Raw genomic sequence first — 11,324 nt, 5'->3', positions numbered from 1 at the left:
GGGGGCAGAATTGTTATGTTTAAGAAAGCCGGGCGGGATATGATTTAAAAATAGATCTAAGGGTAAGAAAAGTGAACATGGTTTATGTGCAAAGTTCAATGAAAATATATTTTAAACAAGTGTTACATGTTGGTTTTTCCCAAATGAGCGGAAACGGATGTGTTTCTGGCTTCTTCTATTATCATTTTTTTTGTAAAATTAAGTCAGAACCCAAACAGAACTATTTAATCATTATAAAATATATTGACTTTGAACTCTATGTAGTGTAAATTGGGGGAATTCTGCACCACATTCAAACTGAATTATTAAAAAAAAAGACAAAACAAATAAATAAATAAAAACAAAGCAACAAGAGGAGCCTGCAGAAGTGTGGGGGGCCAATGAAGCAGCGCTCTCTCTGTTCCGGTGTGCAGACTGAGCTGAAACAGCCCAAAGAGCGCTCCGCCTGAGTGGGTGCGGGGTCGAGGAAAATCTGTCTGAGTAGCCTTCAGCAGCAGAAGGGGATTAAGCCTTTAGTCTCTAATTATTATAAAGCATACGTCAGCAGATATCCACCCATTTCAGACTCCGCGGGGCAGCGCGGGGATGTCCTGCTAGGTGGCCGAGGCAGAGAGAGCACCGTCCTCCCGACGCAGCCGCGACTCAGCGCCGACTCAGCGCCGACTCCGCCGGCACGGCCGCTCCTGCTCCCGCAGCAAGCATCATCCTGTGGTATCCAGCTCAAGATGGCGGTGCAGGCGGCGGAGAAGGACGGAACAGTGAGTATCTGGGGAAGCACAGGCTGGGAACCGGGAGCCGGGCTGCATCGGCATGTTTGTTTCTCTGCACAGCGCCGAGCGCGGTCGTGTTTTACGCACCGTTATGTCCATTATTGTAAAAGCGCAGCGCCGGGCGCGGAGCGGCCAGAGCGCAGGCAGACTCCTCTTTCACCTGGGGGGTTAGGAAACCCAGTCCTGAGCTCCCCCAGGCCGCTCAGCTGGGGCTCCAAATGCCTTTGCATGTGCGTTTACATCACAATGAGCCACGAAGGGCAATGTAAAGCTTTTTGAGGGGGGTGTAATTAAAGGATCCATGATTAGGCTACATGACACAGCCGCATGCAGGGCCACACGGTGTGTTTATTGATGATGAGGCCCGCAGCCTCCTGTGTGGGGGTGTCCAGCCTCACAATAACACCTGACCGAGTGAGAGATGACAGTTTTGCATTGTGTTTGTTTGTCACTGGTGTTGCAGACCTTGGATGAGGAGCACCTGAACGACTCGCTGGGGAACCCCGGCCTCATCTCCCCCGACAAGGAGGATCTGTCCCGTCTGCTGGTAGGAAATGCCCCCCCACGGTCCCCTGTAATGTCCCCTGTAATGCCCTTTATTTGATGCTCGCCCCAGGCTGCGGCTAAAGCCTGAATTATGGTTTTGCGTGAAATCGACGCAGAGCCTACGCCGTAGGGTACGCCGTAGGCTCTGCGTCTTTGTAACGCGGGACCATAAATCAGCATTAAAGGTCTCTGCTCCACAGACGGTGCCGTTCAGCGGGCGCATCCGCGGCGGCATGCGGCCGGGGAAGAAGATCATAGTGATGGGCATTGTTGACCTGGAGCCAGACAGGTGAGATAACACCCCTGCAGGCATGCACACACCTAATCTTTCTAAATATAACACCACCCTGATCTGTCCATCTACTGTATGCAGCATACCTATAGATATGGGCTTGTTGTGTGTGTGTTTGTGTGTGTGAGTGTGTCCTCAGGCCAGTCAGACTTGCACTGCCACTTGCGTGGGCGGCCGGAGGGATGGTGGCTCTTTAAGTATGCAGAGACAGGGCGTTCCCTCTCCAGCAGGGAGAAAAAGAGGGGACATTTTTTGAAAGAGGGAGCTCTAGTGCAGTAGGCTTCTTTTTTGGGTGTGTCCTTACCCTACATGGAGACTTGTGGAAAACTTGGGAAAACCCCTCCCTATGACCTCATCTTGTTCAGTGAATTCATCTGGCTGAGTATTCATGTTCATGTGAGCGTCCCAGATGACCCAGCGGCTCCAAAACACTGCTCTCCTTCCTTTTGTTGCATCCCAGTGTGCAAGGAGATCTGTATGTGCAATCTTTGGGCCGAGATGCTTGTTGTGCATGTGTGAGCTGCACAGCTGCAGGGGAGGGTGGATCAACCAAAACTAGCAGCAGGGATTATGAATAATTAACACGCAGTCGGTTTGCTCTTACACAGCTACAGTAGAATTATTCATTGGACTCATCCCAGATTAGTTATCACGCTCCTACATCTGACATCCTGTGTGTGTTGTGACCCCACCTGACCTGTCCCTTTGGTCCTGCAGCTTCGACATCAGCCTCACCTGCGGCCGGGAATCGGAGAAGGAGGAGCCTCCGTCTGATGTGGCCCTGAAGCTCTCAGCCCGCTTCAGCGACCGCCAGTTTCTGCGCAGCGCCTGTATCTCTGGGAAGTGGACAGTGGAGGAGGCGTCCACAAGTTACTTCCCCTTCATCCCCGACCAGCCTTTTAGGGTAGATATTCCTCTTTGTGCTCATTATCTCTACACATGTCCAGTGTTGGAGGCCCCTTCTCGTCTGACACGGAGGACGCAATCATGATCTGTCTTTCAGTGAAAAATCTTGAAAAGTGAAAATAAGATGATGGTATTATAGGAGCCAAATATGTTGTTGTTCACTCTGTGTGTGTGTGTGTGTGTGTGTGTGTGTGTGTGTGTGTGTGTGTGTGTGTGGGTGTGTGTGTGTGTGTGTGTGTGTGTGTGGGTGGGTGGCGCTGTGTTGTTACCTGAGCCACAGGTATAAAGGTGGTATAAAGGTGGTTACGTTACGTTTGTTTGACAGATGTTTGGCCCGGAAGGGCAAAAGGTTTTTGAACGCTGTGGCGCTAAACTTAGAAACGTTATGCTTTTGTCTGATAAACTTTAATGAAATCGTAATAAATTCAGTTCTAATTGCATCGGAAGAAAAGCGCCCTGGCTCGTCCGTCACTGCCGGGGAACGTGGGCAGCAGCAGCCGAAAGCGCGTCGACCAGGTTACTCTAGGTCAAACATTCTCAGTAGCCAAAAAGCATTAGGCTTGTCTCCTTCAGGTATAAAACAAGCAGACCAGACTAAGATACAGGGTTGCTTTTTGTCAGAGCTTTTGAGTTTAACAGTCCTTTTAAACCCAAAGTTAACTCTCTCAAACACATTTTCATAATATGTCCTATTAAACATATTTTTGTCCTTTATTTTCAAAGGAGGTGCTTTTTATTAGCCCAACCAGCTCCCAGTCAGCAGCTACCTGGTGAACACGGTGAAGCATTTGCATATTAAAGCATAAATTAATGCGATGGACACCTCTGTCCACATACAAACTTGCAGGGACGGAGAGAAAGATCATCAAAGTGTTTCATTACCCCGTTTGAGTCTTGAAATGAGACTAAAGTCTTTAAGAATGTGGTTTCATTTGATCTGAGACTAATGAATATAACCCATACCACATGCATTTTCCTTTTCATGCTTTGACAATTTAAGTTTCATGATCGAACCATGAAACAGGTCAGCTGACTCCCATGTACCGGTAACCCTGACGGTTCATCTGTGTGTCAGACTGTGACTGGTTGTGTCCTGAACGGTTGGTGCTGCGAGGCATCGCTCCGTCTGGAAACATGCGCTCATACGTGCACTTAACTGAACGGAAAGTGTCTGATTAACAGCACATGGGCTACATTGTGTTCTGATGGGAATGTTCCTCTCTGCAGTTTCTGATGTCAGCGTAACAGTTGGCCAGCTGTGTGACAGAGGGACAAACTTCAACAGTAACTTTTTTTTATTTTTTTAAGATGAGTGGAGCTTAAAAATGAAAAGATTATGGAGAAAAGCGCTTCATGCTTGTTGACGGCTCAATTATGTAAACGCGGCCTTTAGTCTGTTTACAGATGTTCATGTGATGGAGGACGGGGTCGAGGGGAGAGGGGGGTGGGTGGAGGGTTGGAGCAGCTGTACATATGCGAGATGAGTAATTATGAAGAGATGTGGATTTGCGAGCTCTTTGATGTCACGTTCTGCTCCAGTAGTCCTGAATGTGAACACGTTTTTCATTTCTTAAGCTACTGAACGTGTACGTTCTTGTTAACTGATGCGTCACAGTTTGTGCAAAAGGAAGAAAGAGACAAACAATTTCCTCCTGCGGATTATTTTTAGACGTGATCCCTGCATTGAGTGTCAGCTCTCTGATAAAAGTGTGACTGCTTGTGGTCGGAGCGTGACGGAGCAGGTCAGCCCAGTGAGGAGCTGGGAGCTGCAGATTATCTGAAATGAACCAACTCATGACTCTGGAGACATGAGGACCGACAGCTGACGTGCAGCTTCTTTTTTCTTGTCTTTTTTAGAGCGGGATTGCTCATTTCTGAGTCTCGCTTGGTGGAAATCACCCTGCCTTGGGCCGTGTGTGCGATCACAAACTCAAGTTTAGTTTTCTTTGGTCCAAATCATGCAGAAATGTTTATGTTGTCACATTTACACATGTTTATTTATTTATTTATTTTCACTGTGTTTGCGGAGGCTCATTGTGCAGAAGTGAAAGCTAATTTCTAGCTTGGCTCAATCTGATACATGTACAGGACTGTCTCAGAAAATTAGAATATTGTGATAAAGTTCTTTATTTTCTGTAATGCAATTAAAAAAACAAAAATGTCATACATTCTGGATTCATTACAAATCCACTGAAATATTGCAAGACTTTTATTATTTTAATATTGCTGATTATAGTTTACAGTTTAAGATTAAGATTCCCGGAATATTCTAATTTTTTGAGATAGGATATTGCATGATCAGCAATATTAATATAATAAAAGGCTTGCAATATTTCAGTTGATTTGTAATGAATCCAGAATGTATGACATTTTTGTTTTTGTAATTGCATTACAGAAAATCACAATATTCTATTTTTCTGAGACAGCCCTGTATATATTTTGAAAATGCCTGATAATGGAGGTCAGTCCAAACAGTAATTTGAAGGTTCATCCCACAGTTTTTCTTTGAAACATCAACTTTTGCATTTGTCTTCATTCTTCTTATTTGTAAACATAATTAACCACATATCAGACATTTTTATTTTAATTGAACATTCAGCTGTTTGAGATGAGAGAAGACAGCTCGTGAATCTTACATTTTCTCCAAAACCGCAGCAACTTACAGGGATCTGTCACTCTTTTCTCATGTAACTGTATGGATGTGACTCTTTCAACTTCAGCAGGAAAGAAATGACAGTATAACTTCCCATTTAAGGATCAGAATATGGGAACTTAACTAATCTCAAATCTAAAAATGCAGCTGAAAATTGGTTCCTTTTGATGTCTGTACATCAGCTGCGTCATTTGCCTTTTATGGTGTTTTATTTTCTATTTCCTTTTTGTTAGTTTGTGCAATCATATTGTAATATCGTCCAATTGGTGTTTTTTTACAATCTTCAGTTGTTACCATATACAATAGGCGGCTTATTTTCTGAGCAAATACTTTTTGTGATCCTAACCAGTAGGATTTATATGTTGCCATCAGGAGTTGGAGACCAAAATTTAGGCTGGAAGATGAGTCTGTTTTTAATCTAGATTGCAGTTTTAACTGATGCCATTATCAGGTTGAAGATCTTATTTCATGCAGCTCAAAACGGATTATATTACTGCTCTCGAAGGCAGCACAAAGAACATGTGCCAGCGTCTGTGAAAGCACCACAGCCGACGTTACAAAGACTCTGCAGCACAAAGGCAAAACTGAAATAGTGCTGGTCTTTTCCATGCAGTAAAATTTACCTCTTCAAAGTATTTTTATTTTTTTGTGAATAATGAAGGAGGCTTGACTATTCAGCTCTAATGTGGAGTCAGTCAGTCCACCAGAAATGCTTTCTCTACCCCGGTTGAGAAGTCTCAGCTCAACTAGAAGCAGCTGGAAGATTGTTTTTATGTTCTTTGGTTGTAGGCAAGGGCTGGGGTTTTTGGATGGTTATTTTATAACTTACTGGAATAAATATAACGTTTTCCATTCTGGAGTCACAAGCTGTTCAAGGAGAAGAAACTTTTTTTTCCTTTTTCTTTGCCTCATCTTTTGTTTCTCTCCCTGTTTTGTCGAGTTTAAACAATGTTTTATCTGCGACTTTGCTTCTGTTTATGACTCGTTTGTCTCATCACATTTGTGACGTGCACCAACATCCGTGCTCTTAAATTACTGCGGTCAGTGTTCCCACGAGCAAAGTCCAAGTATTTTGTTTAAAGGGAAGAGTCTATTTGTTGCAGTGGGTAGTTTAACTTGGCATGAATCCCTCCATTCACTGGTGAATTGTTTTTCTTTATCTTTGATCCTAAATGTGTCTTGTTCTAAATCACAACCTGAATACAGTTTGGTTTTGTTGTTCAGTCTTTTCTCTCTCTCTCTCTCTTTGTCTTCGGTCCCTGCAGATTGAGATCCACTGCGAGCACCAGCGGTTCCGGATATTCGTGGACGGACACCAGCTCTTTGACTTTTATCACAAAGTAAAATCTTTGCCCTCGATCGACACAGTACGGATACGCGGAGACCTACAGATCACCAAGCTCGGTTAACTTCTCTGACGCTCCCACTTTTGTATGTGTGTGAATCAAAGACTTGATCACAGCTGACCACGTGTTCTCCGACCACGTCATTCATAATTCACCACCACGCAACACTGCAGCACCAAAATGACTGGGCAAAAAAAAACCGTTCCACCAGAGATAAGTTAGGGTTGGATTTTCTTTTTTCTGCTTCCTGTCTGATCTGATGTGAAGGGGATCATTTTCAGACATTTTTCCTCATGCTCCTTGCAGCTCATTAACAGAGCACTCACCAGTCACATCTGGTTATAGACACAGAGGCAGGTGTTGGGTACTTTTGGAAAAATTATTTTCATGTTCAAGAAACGGTCACATAGAAAAAAACAATAACTGCCAGTATAAAAGCAGACAGAAGCTTGTAAGTGTCGATTTCCAATCTGGTGATTGACTCAAAGTTTAAACCGAAAGAAAGTACAGTGTGGACCCCTTTCATCTAAACTTGAGCAGAGACGTGGTTCCTTTACTACCAGATAAAACAGCTTTTAATCAAACGGTTGGGACACGTCTGGATTTGACTTCATTTTTGTGGCTCTTATCTTGTGATCAAAGTGGAGCACAGTACTCATGCTGATGCACACCCAGCTCCACCGGCACTCCCCTGGCCTCCCTCGGGTGTATTCCAGTTGCCATGGTAACGTGCTGCACACTCACAGACCCAAAAAACCCACAGATGAGGATCATATCCCGACAGAATGTTGCACCCTGTAATGTGTGGACTGCGTTTGCCGGTAGTTTGCACCCATTTTAGCGGTCACTGCACCCGCTGTCCTCCTGCAGGCAACAACGCTGTTGTCATCTGCTCGTTTAAAATTCATGGCATATTTACAAAAATGCGTGCAAGTGTTATCTACGATCCCGATCCTTCAGTCATATTTGCTGGTCAGTCTGGAAGCAGGATCACATCCTGATGGTACTATTGAATGTAGTGTTCATGTTTCTATAGTAGCAAACACGACGTAGAGATGCACAGAATAATAATTATGGTCTTGCAGAATTTGTTTTTTGTTGTGTTTTTTGGGGCGGTAAGCCTGGTGCTGGTATAGTCTGTTATGCATCTTGTATATTGTACTTTTCTTTAATCATTCCACACGGTTATCTCGTCCATGCTGAGGCAGATTAACATTGTAAAGCAGTTTTAAGTTTGATGCTTCCAGGAGGGTTTTTCATGCGTCTTACAACTTGAAGATGCATTGCGAAGTTTTTGTTAATACAATCATTCCAGTTTTTTGCTTTACTGATGCAGAAAGTTACTTGATAAACTGATAAATACATGCTTATAATCGTAGCAGAACTGCTTAAAATGAATTCTTAACGGTGCTATGTTTAGACCTGTTTTATCAGCATTTGCTCCGGTAAAGTTCAGGTTCATACATTCTAGCAAAAGGTTGTAACCCAACCAATACTTCCTTTTTGTTCAAGTTTATGCCAATAGGAACACCTTCTGGGTTGCCAGGTTGAGAAATAGCCCTGGTGCATTTATATTTAATGCAGTCAACAGTGTTGATAAACATCAAATCAATTTAACGTGAATACGTTGTTTTTTCACAACCTGGCAACCCAGAAACATTTCTTATAAACATGTGTGAGTCATAAAATGACTTATTGACAGTATCCCAAATTTATGTGTTAAAAACCAATAAACATGCACATCTAAAAGGAGGCTTAATATCTGCTCGTTTTAGTTTGGTGACAGCAAAACTTGAGAAGTTTGATTTATCTTTTAGTTCGTTTTTAAGGGAAAGAGACGAATGTTTCAGTCAACACAAAACAGAACGGCTAAACTCGTACCATGCCACGCAACAGTGAAGAAATCTTGAGTAGTTACCGGTAGGACTTGCACAAAGCTGCACCAGTGCACCTTAGATGCCTCAAGTATTTCATGTCAAGAACAACTTTTTTATTCTCATTGTTGTGAATTTAAAGTAAGCCATGACATCTGTGCAGAACAGTTGCACTGACCTCCCTGCAGGGCGCTCATTACCATCTTTAGAGGAAGCTTACTTTCCTCAAACCTCTCTAGTATCTCATTATTTTATTGTGCAGCATCCATCAAAACGTAAAGAGGTTACGTCCTAAATACGTACGGACTGAGAATTTATTAGCTCCTTATTCTAAGCAATAACATTGCTGCTGAAGAGACTCTCTTTAAGGCGGAGCTTAATTTACCCTGGTTGGTCAAACGGGGCCCTTTCCTTTCTCTTGCACTCATTTATTTCGGACGCAAACAGGAAACGAGTGCAGTCTGGTATGCGAGGGTGCAGTGTAGTCCATTTTAATGTTTACATGAAGCAGTGTAACGCAGCATAGTGTTGCAGCAGAACTGATGAGCACAGATGATGTGTATATGTGTTGTCGGAAGCAGTTTTGTGTTGTTTCTGCAGACTGACTACTTGTGTTTCTACAGTTTCAGTGTTCATGTAATCCATGCAACAGCAAGGATTGTGACTCGGTAGTGTTGCAGTGATGTAGATGCAAGACGCGTGCTGAAAGCTTCATGTTTTAGGTCCTCCGTTGTTACACAGCTGGAGGAGTTGACATCAGCACAAGTCATGGGGGAGGGAGATGGAAAATTCAAGACTTCCAGAGTTAAAGGGCTCAAACCAGGGATGTGTGTGTGTGCATGTGTCTGTGTGTGTGTGTAATGCTCATCACACTACAGTTGAACCTAAAATGTGCAACTTAAATGGAGTGTTTGGGGTTTTTCCCATCAGATTTCCTGCAGTCTGGTACATGATAAGCCTGCACGGTACTTGAATTTCATTAGCACTTTTAAAAACAGTGTTGGTGTCCACTTAATAAGACATATTAGTGTGGTACGTGTGCTTGGAAAACCACAGCTTATCCCGTGTTTGTTTGTGAAATGTAGTGTTTTAACGCTACAGATCCTGGTCCCTGATCTCCTAATGATCCCGTGGTTTTTGAAGAAATCACCATTGATCACTCCCAACTGTTACATTGGTGTGCAACTCTTTTTTGAAAGTTTAACTGAATAACTGAATGTCACTCTGATTGTAAGATAAATATCCAGGTGGAAAAAACGAGTCCCTTCATAGTAATCTTTGTTTTCTACTCCCCTCCATTTAATAATCCATGTAAGATTTGAAGTTTCTATGTTACCCTGTTTTTTTGGACATTGGACTTTGGATGTACATATTTCAGTGTGGCCTCAGGGGCTTTTTGTTTTTTTTTTCCTTTTCAAGACAAATAAGTCAAGTTAAAGTCAGAAAAGTATTTTGTTGTGCATGTAAACAAAGAAACAAGACAGATGGTATCAATGTCTTGCCAATTTCTGTTTCAGTCAAGCATGCCGTTTTTTAATATTTTCATTTTAAACCATCCGAGTTATTTTATTTCTTTTGAACCGTTTACTCTTACAACCTAGTGTATATGAGAATCCAGGTTCCAAAAATGACTAAACACGGAGCAGGATTATAAAACATCTGATTGAAACTATATTCCCCTGACTTTCAAGATGTACGATGTCTTATTTCATAAAGTGCTAATAGGCTGTGGTGAAAACGGCATCATGTCCATTGATGAAGTGTCCTCTGAGTAGAAATAGGCTGATCTGTCAATGTGTTGTGCTGTTGGTTGTACAGTTTTCATTTCTATTTATTAAAATGTAACCAGCGGGGCCGAGTGTGGTTTGAAAACATAATGTATTACTACCATGTGCTGTTTATATGAACGCATATTGAAAATTTAGCCTTTTTATAATGATGAAAGGTTTGTTTTTTGTTTTTATCACTCTGACATGTGCGCATATCACAAATTGGTCTTTTCAGAAAGTGTTTGACGTAAGTATTGGCTCCAACTTCTTGACACAATGCTAACCATCATCTGACTGTTTTTTGGTTGTTTTTTTGGGGGGACAGCTGGAGGATCGGCAGGCGCGTGGCTGTTGTGACTTTGATGCTCTCAGAGGTTTTCATGCGATCAAGCTTCAAGTCCTACTGCTTGATCTGTCAGTGAAGCCGCTTTCTGTTGTACAAATAAATAAATAAATACAGGAGCACCTGGATTCCCAACATGATGCCACTTTCCTGAAAGATTAGAAAACCCTACGTTTTGTCTGTCGTTGGGAGTGTTCAGTGTAGATTGTACACTCTCGCATTGTGTTGGCTCCAACTTTTTCTTTTTCTTTCCTCCTCATGCTTTTTGTAAAAATCTCTCTTTTGCATACCAATAAACTTCTCATCGTGCACCTCGATTGGACACTGGCTTGATTTTTAAATGCTCAGATTATCAACATTGAACAGTCACATGGATGACAAAGCAGGCAGGTACAAGTTCATGATGTCTTTGCACATTATTTTACTGGCAGTTATTTAATTGCATGAATTAAAAATTGTTCATGAAGAATACGCAAAAAGAAGTTGTGCTTTTTGATCTGTTATAATAAGAACAGTTAAAAAAAACCCCATAATTTTCAATCATCAGCTTTGTTCATAACAGCCTCAGTTGGGTGGTGGAGTCATCCAATACTCCATCTGTCTCTTCAGTATGTGCCACTATAAATCAGCCTTTTAGCTTGGTGCTGAAAATATGACACTTCCTGTGATGGACTGGTGACCTGTCCAGGGGTGTTCCCCTGCCTTTCACCTGAGGAGAGATGGGATCAGCTTCTGCGGAGCCCCCCTGACCCTGACTTAAAATAATCAGGTACAGATTATGCATGAAATGGCGGCGAGAGATAAAATGGAAATTTGGTCTTTTAC

At 42.6% G+C, this 11,324-nt stretch overlaps 1 protein-coding gene across 2 annotated transcripts; it reads left to right on the top strand.

The window, feature by feature from the left end:
- The first annotated feature begins 323 nt into the window (after positions 1 to 323).
- LOC133463386 (galectin-related protein-like) lies at positions 324 to 10,810 on the top strand. Of its 2 annotated transcripts, none has more exons than XM_061744904.1 (5): positions 324 to 761; positions 1,228 to 1,317; positions 1,517 to 1,605; positions 2,326 to 2,512; positions 6,433 to 10,810. In XM_061744904.1, exons 1-5 carry the CDS (start codon positions 726 to 728, stop codon positions 6,574 to 6,576), a joined length of 546 nt encoding a protein of 181 aa, XP_061600888.1. In that variant the 5' UTR covers positions 324 to 725; the 3' UTR covers positions 6,577 to 10,810. The 2 variants fall into 2 exon arrangements, with proteins under 2 accessions (XP_061600888.1, XP_061600889.1); XM_061744905.1 differs by having other exon boundaries at positions 333 to 758; positions 1,234 to 1,317.
- Positions 10,811 to 11,324: the final 514 nt, after the last annotated feature.

Source organism: Cololabis saira, chromosome 17 (genome assembly GCF_033807715.1).
Source record: "Cololabis saira isolate AMF1-May2022 chromosome 17, fColSai1.1, whole genome shotgun sequence".
Taxonomy (NCBI): domain Eukaryota; kingdom Metazoa; phylum Chordata; class Actinopteri; order Beloniformes; family Belonidae; genus Cololabis; species Cololabis saira.
This window is presented reverse-complemented; position numbering and strand designations above follow the sequence as displayed.

Excerpts from the sequence above, each read along its gene's own strand:
- LOC133463386 (XM_061744904.1), top strand. The coding sequence starts at position 726 with ATGGCGGTGCAGGCGGCGGAGAAGGACGGAACAGTG. Across the intron at positions 1,318-1,516 it reads AGGATCTGTCCCGTCTGCTG|ACGGTGCCGTTCAGCGGGCG; the intron begins GTAGGAAATGCC and ends TCTGCTCCACAG. Across the intron at positions 1,606-2,325 it reads GTTGACCTGGAGCCAGACAG|CTTCGACATCAGCCTCACCT; the intron begins GTGAGATAACAC and ends TTGGTCCTGCAG.